This window comes from Myripristis murdjan, chromosome 3, assembly GCF_902150065.1.
Source record: "Myripristis murdjan chromosome 3, fMyrMur1.1, whole genome shotgun sequence".
Taxonomy (NCBI): Eukaryota; Metazoa; Chordata; class Actinopteri; order Holocentriformes; family Holocentridae; genus Myripristis; species Myripristis murdjan.
The window spans coordinates 28638088-28651048 of record NC_043982.1 but is presented as its reverse complement, the minus strand read 5'-3'; the positions used below and the strand labels follow the sequence as shown (position 1 = coordinate 28651048).

Sequence of the window (12961 nt, the reverse complement as noted above, 5' to 3'; positions counted from 1 at the left end):
TCTCTCTCTCTCTCTCTGCAGAACAAGGGATTGTCACCAGTCACATTGTGCGCCAGGAGAGATCCAACCCCTCCCTTCCTCTATCCCTCCGTGTTCCTCCCCCTCTCCTCTTCCTCCCCTCCCTCCTCCTCCTCTCTGTGTCTCCCTATCCTTTTCCTCCCACTAGCACACAGCAACAGCTGGCTTGGTCACATGGTGGAACACATCTACCTCTCTCTCTCTCTCTCTCTTCCTCTACCTTTCTCTCTCTCCCTCTCTGTCTTACATGACATCCAGTGACACTCACCCACATACAGGCGCACATGCTGACAAAACAGAGCAGCATTGAACAGTGCAGAGTGGAAAAGAACAGCAGATATCTGTGAAAACCATTGTGGCTCAGACTCTGTCAGAATTCAATGGAATTATAATGGAAACTAGGGTGGTGATCAATGCACAGATCCATAAAAATGATGATACAATCTGAGGGCAGCGGTCACTGTGGGTACAGGGAGATCTGGTCGATCACCGGGTGCACGTGTGTGTGTGTGTGTGTGTGTGTGTGTGTGTGTGTGTGGTGGTACCTGGATCTGTCACATCAGCAGCTTTGCAGAGCTGCAGTGTTACATAATCAGAGAGGGAGAGAGAGAGAGAGATACTGAAATAGGAGGAGAGAGAGAGAGAGAGAGAGAGAGAGAGAGAGAGAGAGAGAGAGAGAGAGAGAGAGACATTTGCTGAATGGAGTGGGGAGGAAGGTGAAGTGAGGAAGGCCTGGTGTTTTTCCTTGGCCAGCAGTCCGTGCACGGCCTGGTCTTTATAATTTATTTTAATGTATAAAATATTCTAACCTGAGTAACTGAAACAGCAGGCTCCAACCTGACCTAGGCATATCATGAAACCACATCCTCATGTTTTCATGTGTTTCAAAGGATTTTGGCCACATTTAAAATCTAACTGGCACACATTTGAGGTGTGCTTTACCAATATTGCAAATGTAATCGTAGCTCTCCTGTAGTAGGTCTGCTGCTGCTCTGTGCTGTGGGAGGAGATTTGGGATTATGTCTTTGTCCCAGTGGGATTAAAGTACTATAATGAGATCACAGCATTAATATTCATACACATGGAGCAGACATACAGTAAACAGGCACCCAAAAAGACTGACAGATAGAAAGACTGATAGGCAGGTTTGTCAGTGCTCGATAACATACAAAATCACTTATACATCAGTCTCTAGCTGACAGAAGTTATACTGTACCGAGACACACAGACAGACATTTCTGCATTAGTTTGCTTACTGCAGGGGCATACAGCCCTGCAGTTATATTCACCACCAACTCAAGGTAAAGACGAGGCTGAATTCACTTTCAGTTACATAATTTCCAAAAAAATATTCACTGGTCTGTCCAGAACATCAGCTCCCTGCTGTAAATAGACCGCACCTAAACATACACTGCTATATAAGATATATCCAGTATATTTGCTGGCCAATATTAACTGCTCACAGATACATAAATCTATCTATTTATCTATCATTAGTAGTAGTAGTATTACTAATTATTTTGACATTTATTTTTTTGATCATGACAGTGGAGGAAGAGACAGAAAAGGCAAAGGAGAGAGAGGGAGTCACATGCAGCAAATAGCTCTGCTCAGGATCGAACCTGGGCTGCTGCATCAAAGATTTTATACATGCTACTACCAGGTGTGTTACTACTATGTGCTGTGTCAAGAATTTAATTTTTTTTTTTCAGCTGTAAAATATAACCTTCAGTACATCTCTATTACAGCTCTTTGATTACCAAATGAAGAGTCCATGCTACAATATTTTTTGAGGTTTAAAAAAAAAAAAAAAAAAAAAAAACATAGCTGTATTGGTTTGTGAATGGAGCTAAGCCTGCTGGTAGAACTAATCAGGCAGCCAAAAACTGCACAAAAGTAACCACTTAAATCTATGATTACAATGATTTCACCAGAGGAAAATGACTAACACGGTTTACTTTAACAAGCAGCTGAAAATACACCATATGTCAATATTAGAGCATGCTGGCAAACAGGCATAGATGTCGGGTTTTCTTGACATTTAAAAAAAAAAAAAAAAAAAAAAAACATTTAAGAATGACAAGCACAAGTTCTGTAAATTTCAAGGGTTTTATTCCAAAACACTAGGTATCCATTTTTAGGAAAAAAAATGCTACCTGAAATTCATGAGGCAAATTTAAAAAAACATACATGATTGTGTTATCACAAAATGAACAATTTCAGAAGGAAATGTCTTTTGATTACTCATTCCTTCAGAGGTAACCCATAATGTTTAAACTTTAATGCCGGCAGTCAATATGTCAGAGAGGGTATCATTTTTTTTTTTTTAAATGTGCAATAAAATTTCAGCATTCATTTGATGTAACTATTACTTACATCAGATTTTCACTGTTGAGTTATTCCTCTCATACTAATTGAGTTTGCATACAAAAAAACAACAAGCAGCACCAATAGACCAACCAACAAGTTATCATAAGTATTAATAATAAAATTAATGTGTGTGTGTGTGTGTGCCTGAGTGTGATTCCATCTTGTGTAACATTTCTCCTTCACACTCTTGACAAGTCATCATTGTACACTGAGGGTCTGAGCCAAGCTAAATGGCACTGAGAAAAAAAAAATCCAGTCTGCCCGGCTAGTCCTGGGGTTGTAATCTCATTTGTCAAAAACCAGTCCGGCATGACTCAAACAATCAATGACCTGAAGGAAGCGTCTCTTCCCCCGTGCCAATCACATCTTGTGCACACGCCTCATGCACTGCTGCTGTGTACTCTCACTTCCCTTCTTAGCCCTGCCAACTGTAGCTAGGGTTGTCAAAATACTGTAGCTATAAAATGGCAGAGAGGGGAGCCAGTGTGCGAATTCTTATTTCCCTATTTCATCAACATCGGAGTGACATGCATGAGCTCATATGAGGGTGGGAGCGACTTGGAGGAGGTACTGAATCTCAGGTGGACGGAAGGTTTGAGAAAGTTGTTTGAGTACAAATTTTCACAAATTTCTGCCCATTCTACAAAGTTACGTACACAAGCTTTAAAATGGCCTGTGATGTCATCATTTGTTAGCATTTGTGAGACTTACGGATCAAAAAATTGATCATCAATGGGATAAATTAATGGAGTTGTTAAAATGATTTATGACGTGGAAATTTGTTTGTATATGAAGAAAGAAAGACTTTCAAACATTTTGTATAATGTTGTAACAATTAGTATAATTTTAAGAACAAATTGCTAATGGCTAAGTGGTTGGCCTCTTAATTTTCATACATTACAGGAATCCTTGACAAACAATAACAGACTGTAGAGAAATCTACTGTTTGTCATGTCATGTCTCAAGTCGGAAATGTAGTACAGACACTAATCACAGAACAGCCAGCTGTGATATATTTAACATACTTGGCAGTGTCTGCTTTTTTGTTTGCAAAAGAATTATTTGGGTTAGACAGGAGCACAGTTAAATCCTACATTAGAGAAAAGTGTAGATAAAAGCGTCACAGTTTTAAATGCCTTCTTAAATCACAAACTGTGGCAAGGATGATTATGTAAAAAAAAAACTCACAGATTTTCTCCATAGACAGAATGCGCTGGATCCAGAATTATATACTTGGGTCAAGGTTTGCGCTCAATGTTACGCCAGACTTGACATAATGTCTAAAATGTCTATCTGACCAATTGCTACATCCCTGAGAAACATGATGTGCACTGTGGGATTCATCAAATAGCGGAGATCAGAAAAGACACAATGCAGTAGTGGAGTGTATGTGTGTGTGTGTGTGTGTGTGTGTGTGTGTGTGTGTGTGTCCCTGGTTTTCCTAGTTTATAAAAAAGCAAAGTTCAAGTATATCACATATCACTGTCATTAAAGCTGTGTTGTTCGTAATCAACAACAGGAGGGATAGAGTACCAAGAAGACAGCATGATTGATCTGATGGGAACCAGCATATCCAATAATTCTAGGAAAAAGGAATGTGCATGAATGTTAGTACAGCATTAGTGTTAGTTCCTATATACCCGTACATGTATGGGTGTGTGTGTGTTTTGGGATGTAGGACTGAGAGTAGGTCTGATTGTTTCCGCATATGTGTGTGTTTGTACAAAAGTGGGGCTGTAGTGTGTGGCTGCATGCCTGCGTGTGTCTCAAGGCACAGCTGGATAGTAGACAGGCATATTATGGTCACACACACTGAACCCAGATGTCTTGTGAACACCCATGGGAATGGCCTGGTCACCCCTCACGATGGTTTCCATGGTAATGTGTTTGTCACAGTCAAGGAGGGTGAATTCGGGGCTGAAACAGATCTCAATCTGACCCAGAGTCTGGACATCAACACCCTGTCAAATACAACACACATTTACACAACAGTTACAAAATAAATATACATGCACAAATAGTAATTTTTATTTGTGTGAATTTTTCATGATGGGAGGTCATACCTTTGATGCTGATGGAGGGACACACTGGATTTTAACTTTCACCCCATAGAATGTCTCTATAGCTGTCTCAATATCTGAAAACTACACACAAACACACACACACACACACACCATTACACAAATGCATACATAGATATTATTCTTTTTTTAAATAAAGTAGGCATACTATAAAAGGCACTGATAACATTTTTGAAGGCTGCTACCAATACTAATAGTTTTGAACTGACACAATATTTTGCGCAAACAATGACACGAATATTGATGATTATAATATCAAAGGCCCCCTTTTTCCATTTATGTCCCTTAAAATGTCTGATCTTGACAATGCTGACTTGCATCTGTGCAAAGTTTGTCACTACAGAGGTATTTTCACAGTTCTCTCCTGATGGTGGCGTTGTCCGTGTACACCTCTTAAGATCTGAGATTCAGACGTACCCTGGGCCTGCGAGATTTGGTACAACACAAATCCGAAAGCAAATCCTGTCAGCTAACTCATATCATTAGCACCAGTTCTGTCAGTCGCAGTGCTGGCCTGCTGGTCATGATTTGTTTTCCAAAAAGCAGCAAGACAAACATGAAACGGCTGTTTCATATGAACAATATTAGTGTAACTAAGAGTTATGCGGGAAAAAAAATGTTTTCGTTGTTAGATTATGAAATACAGCACAATTTTCATTTGTGTTATGGGACAGGACTTCCGTCTTCAGTGAACAGAGCTCTGGTTATGAGCCGGTGTGCCAGGAGGCAGGGAGGTGAGCCGGAACTATTTGCATATTCATAGTTCTGTGCGTTTTTAATGAGGGCAAGATTTAAGCGGTTTTAATGAACTGAGGGATGTTTTTTTAATGGAAAAATCTAACTATGTAATGTTTATGAAGAGATATTATTTTTAGGGGCTTAATAAATGACTGAATTGGGATAAAGACAAAGCAAAATAGAAAAGACCTACTGAGTAGTATTTCTCTGAAGGGATGATGTTGAATTTCTTCAGCATGCTGCAATAACAGAGGCAGAAGATTTACATTCGAGGCATTTAGCTGATGATCTTATCCAGAGTGATTTGCATTAAGTAAATCATTAGAGTTAGTACCTGTGAATCAGCCAAAGGGCAAATAGCCAATCAGTGAACAAGCACAAGAGACATGCTGATGAGTAAACTGACTGAGTAAAGACATGTATGCATGTGTGTGTTTTGTACCTATTCAAATCCACTTTATGGTAAAGCTCCAGAGCCTTGCTGAAGTATTTATGCTGGCTGTTGAGAGAGGGTACTTTGGCTGCACAGGTACCATGTTTGCACCACTCGTACTTCCTGTTAAAACAGATCAGCCAAGAAATAGCAGTAAGTTCTCTGATACGTACAAAGCTAGAAAAACGGCTACATGCAGTATAATGTGTGTGGTATCGAACAGGAGAGAAGCAAACAGACATTTTGTTATCCTAGAGCCCTAGAAATCTATTCTAAATACCAGTAATAAAAATCAATCTGAAAATACGATTGTACAGTAAAGTATAATACACAGATTTTTAAACAAAAAGATAGGTATATACTGTATGATATGATAAAGTACAGGGGAGTAAGCTATAACAGTAGAATTTTCAAGAAGAGCAGTCCGTATGGCCACTTAGAAACATAAACAGATAATAAAACTGTAACAAGTAAAACAATACATAGTGCGGATGTACTATTATGTGCCTGCCGTCAGCAACACATATTAGTGCTCATGTTTGTTATAGCAGCATACCAGAATACACAAGAGAATAATGTTGTAGCAACTGGATTACATTAGATAGATATGGTCAAAATATGGAGTATGCTACTAAGATACAATACCAGAATGAGGAAGTAGACGGGTGGAGTAAGTCAGGCCAACTTATTTTCATGTCTGGAATCAGGTCCTAGAAAAGCACACACCCACAAACACATTACTGTATCTGAAATGTTTTAGCAATATGGACCAGTTCATTTGCCACATACCTAACTGTATGGCTCCTATTGGTTTTAATGATACATACATATGTACATACATGCATCATTTATTGAGAGTTTAACAGTGTGCAGACCTCACTCCTTTGTACCCTGAATTTTTTTTTTTTTTTTTTTGTCTTTCACCTGATTAATTTTCCTGCATATGTGCACACTTGGTTCCTCTCCTATCGGTTTTACACCGCAGAAACGGAATGAGTAAAATTGGCGTTGTACAGGGCAGCTGCTAATGGGACAACTGGCAGCCGTCTTTGGGGAACTGACTGAATAACTTTATTGACAGCTCCATCACATAACCAACAAGCATTTTTAAAAGTATTGGCAGTGGAAAATATTTACCCTGATGATTTCAACACAGAAACAAACCATTTGATGTGACAATGGAAAATGTTTTTTTTTTTTTTTTTTTTTTTTTTCCATTTTCATGCATGACCTTCACCAACATAAACAAACTCCTCTGCCAATATGGTGACATCATGAGAGAGAGAGAGGGAGAGAGTGAACAGTGCTATACCTCTATCAAAGAAGAGTTGAAATGCCATGATGAATTGCAGTCAATCCCTTTATCTGGCCTAGAAAACAATCACATTCACAGTTAGATATCTTGTTGTCTCTCTATTGCTCATTCACTCATACAGAGAGAGCGTGAGAAAGACAGTCTGTGTGTGTGTATGTGCATGTGCATATGTGTTTGTATGTGAAGAAGCAGAGGGAGAGAGAGTCAATATGATGGATTTAAACAACCCGTCAAACCAGTGTTTTTGTCCCAAGTATGCATACTAAAGTGACCAATAGTTCACAAGTAACTCTGTCTCTGTAGTCATTTTTCAAGTTCTCTGTTGGGCTTTACAGTAGACATCTTTGTATAACAAATTAACAGACAAAAACCTTTTCATATAGTATACATTCACTGACAACCACTGTACAGAAGCCATAATACCGACTAAGGTGCTGTTTAGTGTTTGTGGTCGTGCAGAACACACCTTTACTTGGTTAACAAATACATCCACACCCTGACTTACCAGAGTCCATGTAATGTCCAGTAGCTGATGTTGAGATGGCAGTGTTCCCTCTGCAATTCATACACACAAATATTATTTCATGTAGACGAACAAATACAACACTTGGAAGCTTTGCTGTTATTGTTATTATTATTCAGTGATAATGGGGTGACATTGTTCCACCAGATAATAAGAGGGGAAAACCTGCAACTTCATTAAAGCTGCACTAATTCCTGACCACTAGAGGGTGTTGAGAGCTCAAAATGTGTCCTGTTTCTGGATTCACAGTAGTTGTACCAAAAAATCAAAGTTCAGGCAAAAACAAACAAACAAACTATATATATATATATATACATATATATATATATATATATATATATATATATAGTCTCTGATGTCTAATTCAAAGAAGCCTTTTAGCTGCAAGGTAGGCTGCTTTGAATAAACTTTTGTTGCAATATTGCTGAATTCAATGTTGCAACAGAACAAAACAGTTGCAGTCAGATGAGCTTATTTGGGCAGATGAAGAAATTTAGAAAGCTCAGACCAGGCAGTACCGTGCTAGCAGTAAAGAGCACCCACAAAGAAGACCCACAGTGATGACTCTCACAATGCAAGGGGGCATTTTACTGTGACAAAAAAAAGCCTGTAATATAGCTTAATACGTAAGGTGCATTAATCAAAAGGATCTAAAAGAATGAAAGAAAAAAATATGAATGGATGGAAAATAATAACCATAATCTTAATCATAATCAGCTGAAAAACAGAAACAAAAATATTTGTGGTGATGAGGATGTGATGACGTTATGAGGATGTGGTTTCCTGCATGCCTCTTTCAAAAAAGCAAGATAGATTTAATATTAATGATATTAATTATATTAATATTAATATTTACAATTTTAACTGCTAACATCACATTTTAAGTAATGATACTGATTGTTTTTTTTTTCCAGAATCAGAATAAAAAATTTTATTGATCCCTGAGGGGAAATTGGGTAACTGTTTTTTTTGCCAAGATTACGGAAGCTCTCTTGTTGTTTATTGTGAATTGTTTGCCCCTGTGAGCCTCTTGTTTCTATATTTTTGAAGTTTTTTCGCAAGTAAATGAACAATGATTTCAAAGAAAAATATTCTAAATGCTGTATTTACATAATCTGAGAGCTAGAAACTTCCAGGTTCCTCATCGGATTCCCCTAAGGAACTACAAAGACTGCTGACTCGAAACAGGAACTGCAAAGAGACAAATATGGACAACGTCCGCGGTTTGTGGTTTGCCAGCTCAGTCTTGGTATACACAGTATCTACTTAATATGTTATATTCTGTTACATAAGTACATGTTGTAGACTTTAGCCTAGATTGATAGCCATGGCATTATCTAAAAAGCACATACAATCTGTCTTTGTCTTATTGAATATATTACTTTTAATCTTTCCTGCATAATAAAAATGAAAATGGAAAAATAAAAGTACTGTATACTCCAGTGACTGTTAGTTCGATGTTGCGTAATAAGATCCAGATTGTTGAAATGCAGCTAGTCTCATGACTCATTAGACATCACATGATATTTAAGGTCACAATGCTCAGACAGTGATATGTGGGTAACATTTTAACTGGCATACTGGTCATAATTGTTGGTTAAATTACCTACTTATTGACACTGCTGCAAATTTGTTAGCTGTTTATGACAGCCTTGTATTTAAACCTACATACAATAAGAAAACAGATTCAGCTCTTTAAAGTCTTTTTTTTTTTTTTACTCTGACATACAATATACTAGCCTGTCCCCTTTGGGAGCAGGGCCAGCCCTTAACTTTGCCCTGCCCTGGCAAAAATGGCATTCATGTGAAAAGGGACAGCACTATGCACGGGCCAACTGTTTGTCCTGGCCTAGGGTAAAGGTTATGTTGGGTTAGGAGTGCACACTATTAAATACACTATATAATGTACCACAGTGACTGACGAATTTTTAAAGCTGACTATGCAACCAGAGACTTTCGATCGTCTTGAGACTTCTCACATGATATTAAAGCCCCAAGCCGTAACCGCAGTATCACGCCACCAGCTGAAACACTGCTGCCAGACTAATGGCTTTGTTTAGATACTCATTTATGGGACTAGGGATGTACGATATGGGATTTTTTGCCAACATGCGATGTGCCAATACCTTCCAACTCTTTTGGCTGATTGCTGATGCCGACAGCTATATATGTACATTTTTTCCCCACCTAACTGCAGAGAACATCAAATCTCTCCTGGAGTGGAGTTAAAATATTATGTCTACTCATATTGTTATGGCCCACTAGCAGATGCAGACTCAAAATATGACGCTTTGTAAAAATTGTACTCATTCACTGGACAAAATAACTACTTTAACTTAGGTTATGTAAAACAAAACTGTAAGATTCGTCCTACTTAAAACAGACTTCAATGATACTCTCCCTGGGACAATCCTAACAACAGCCACAGCCAGGGCAGTTTAGACCTATTTCAAACATCAGCAGAAATTTTCATTTCAGAATGATATCGACATTTCATTTTCAGGCCAATATCAGCCAATACTGATGACGTGCCGATATTATTGTTCATCCCTCTATAAGACTGATTACCCTTTTTCTCACATACATTTAAACTCCAGGCCACTGACACATAGACCTCTATTAGTCACCGATTAACATGATTTGAGCAGAGGAGATGAATTATCATAGACTGGGGGATGTCTGAAAAAGCCTGACACTTCAAAACCACGTGGGCAAAATCTAGATGTCCAAAAGGATAAAAGATTGCACCATTAGAAGATGTAAATGTAGCACAATCACATACAAAGACCACAAGGATACTCACACTACAGAAGGTGTTGGGCCATTGCTGGGTCAGGATGAGTTTGGTCCACATATGCCTGTACACATGCAAGATAGACAGACAGACAGACAGAGAGACAGACAGAAACACAAGTGGTAACAGAGTATTAACCTCCAGCTCTATGGGCAAGCTAACAATTATGATTTGTCTGGTGAGCTGAGTGTGAGTAGGTGACAGTGCAAAAGCAGCAGGGGTCACCAGACCATCTGCCAGCTTATTTATTCATCCATATATTATTGCATTACTTACGGCTGTGACAGTACAAAGGCAGAGGAGACCAGGGCAGTGCTGAAGCAGAGCAGGAGAGTAGAAGAGAGCCTCATGTCTGACCTAGAATTAGATAATAAATTTGGGGTATTTACAGTGTAGTAAACGCACTTATTCAACATCTGACATTAAACACTGTAATGATTTTAAGTTTCGGCACCACCAACATAATATTCGGCAGTCAGCAATGAATACAAAGGTCAAAATAATACACAGAGAGCACAATTAATATTTTAAGTCCATGGATGATATCACAGAAAATAACGAATGAATAATAATGTTCATAACAAGAAGGAAACACTGATTACAATTTTATCTAACACACTATATGTCACTCCAAATATAAGCAAGAAGCGCTCTTTCTCTCTCTCTCTCTCCCTCTCTCTCTCTCTCTCTCTCTCTCTCTCTCTCCCTCTCCCTCACTCACACACACACACACACACACACACACACACACACACACACACACACACACACACACACACACAGTGTCTCTGATATGAAAGAAGGGAACAATGTGGTGGCTTGAGTGGATTAAACTAGGAAGTGAGTGCTGACAGACATGTGACAACTTCGTTATGCAATCAACATTAATGTATCTCACTAGTCTCTCACTTACGCACGCACGCATGCACACACACGGGAAGGTAAAATCCCATTACGCACACAGGAGTCATGTTTCATGACAAAGCATTTGGGAAATGTCCATGCTTCTCTCCTGAAACTAACCGCAGCGACTGTCGCATTAAGCCATGCATTGTTCTGTATTGCGCAATTTACAATAATGTGCAAACTTGTGCATATAGGCAACACAGTCAGCCGCAATGTCAAAAACGCATTCAACTCTTCCCACAAAGCAGGATTAGAAAGTTAACCAGAGAATCGTGGAGAAGTTTGTGTTTCATCCTGGTGATTTCTTAATATGTAAAATTCCGGTTGTGAATACATGCAGTCGATGGTGATAACTGCTAAAACTTCTATCACACTTTTTGAAGTCATCCGGCTAACATGCTAATCCTGTTTAATGACATACTGCACCCCCAGCAGACAGCAACACCCTGGGCACTGCTGAAACCTTACTTCCTTTAACCACTAACCCCCTTTGCCACTGCTGCAGTATGCATTGCAAAACGTCGATGTTGCAATTAGGCGCTTGCTGCCCTGTAAGCTGTGCATTCATCTGCGCTTTGTAGGGAAAGTCAGCTGACTTCACCAGACAACACTTCTCAGAACAGGACATAGGCGGTTTGCAATATGCAGTGCTGCCAGTGCGAAATAATGGCAAAAGTAGCTATTTTTTCCTGGAAGTGGGGCAGTGTGTGTGTGACTTTTAACAACATTAGCTCGAAGCTTATCGTTTATAAATGCCACGGCTGTGACTGCCCCGTCATTCAAAGCCATCTTTCCTCGCAAACTACTGTCTGTTTGTAGATGTATTGCTTCTTCTGTTATCGATTATGCCCACCTGTAGCTGTTTAATAAAAGTAGTTAATGCAATGCAGACGTTACCTCGAGCTGAGTTTACCCAAACAAAGACTCGTAGAGGTTCACCGTGCAGCCTTGGGAAGTGTTACACACTGTTTCCAAACGACGGCTATTTTGATTCGGTTACCTTAGTTTGTTAAAGTTTAGCTGACTCACTACAGTTGAGCCTAATGTAGGTTATAAGACAGCGACATGCAGCTCTTCTTCGCCTTCTTGGTGTTGCGGCGGTCGGACGGCCAGTTGTTTATATCCCACAGCTGTTATCGCTACCCTTATGTGAGCTCAGCCAATCAACAGTGCCGCAGAGGTCACGCATCGTCACGTGACCCAGAGCAGGCGAGGGTGGGTGGTTCGATTCATCATCAAGGTCCCACCGATTGCGACCGCAGCTTGTACTCGAGACTTTTTTCTTCCTCCTGCCAAGTCAGGTTCAGTGACGGGCCAACCCTAAATTTGCACTTTACTTCACACTTAAGTTGTGCTGTAATCCGCTGCTTGTGCAGATAAAATGTCTATTGGATGAAGTCAGATTTTCTGTTTTGTAATGTAATGAGAAATTACTCCACCGCCTATTATTATGCATATGTTACAAATAATATAATACACCATAACCCTGACTCTTGAAAAGGAAAGTGGCATATCCATCAACAGCTTCAGTGCCAAACCTTTGCATGGTTTAGGTCACACAAAAACATTTGAATGCACTCAATTAACTGCAGTTAATGGAAATGTGCAGTTGATGTAAATGCCTGTGGAGATGTGATTCTGATCAATGTGAAGTCAAGGTCAGAATGCACTGGTGAAGCTTCTTTTAATTTTAGCAAGCTGCTGCAAAATGGATAAGTAACAAGTGGCTCTCTTCCCCTTTGTTTTCACATTTGACAACAGACGTTTGAGTTATCTTCTATTT

The 12961-nt window shown here is 39.3% G+C and overlaps 2 protein-coding genes across 2 annotated transcripts in view; both read right to left on the bottom strand.

Annotated features, from left to right (window-relative positions):
- Positions 1-371, bottom strand: part of rps6ka2 (ribosomal protein S6 kinase, polypeptide 2) — a 35563-nt gene extending 35192 nt beyond the window's left edge. Inside the window, exon 1 of the mRNA XM_030044959.1 lies at positions 287-371. The gene's annotated coding sequence lies outside the window, so the exon portion shown is untranslated. The remainder of the gene's footprint in view (positions 1-286) is intronic.
- Positions 372-2113: 1742 nt separating this feature from the next.
- On the bottom strand, positions 2114-12304 carry rnaset2 (ribonuclease T2). Its single transcript, XM_030048372.1, has 10 exons — positions 12076-12304; positions 10549-10629; positions 10282-10336; positions 7461-7510; positions 6953-7010; positions 6286-6350; positions 5650-5763; positions 5401-5446; positions 4452-4532; positions 2114-4349 (listed from the first exon to the last, which is right to left on the bottom strand). Exons 2-10 carry the CDS (start codon positions 10620-10622, stop codon positions 4155-4157), a joined length of 738 nt encoding a protein of 245 aa, XP_029904232.1. The 5' UTR covers positions 10623-10629; positions 12076-12304; the 3' UTR covers positions 2114-4154.
- Between the last annotated feature and the right edge of the window lie 657 nt (positions 12305-12961).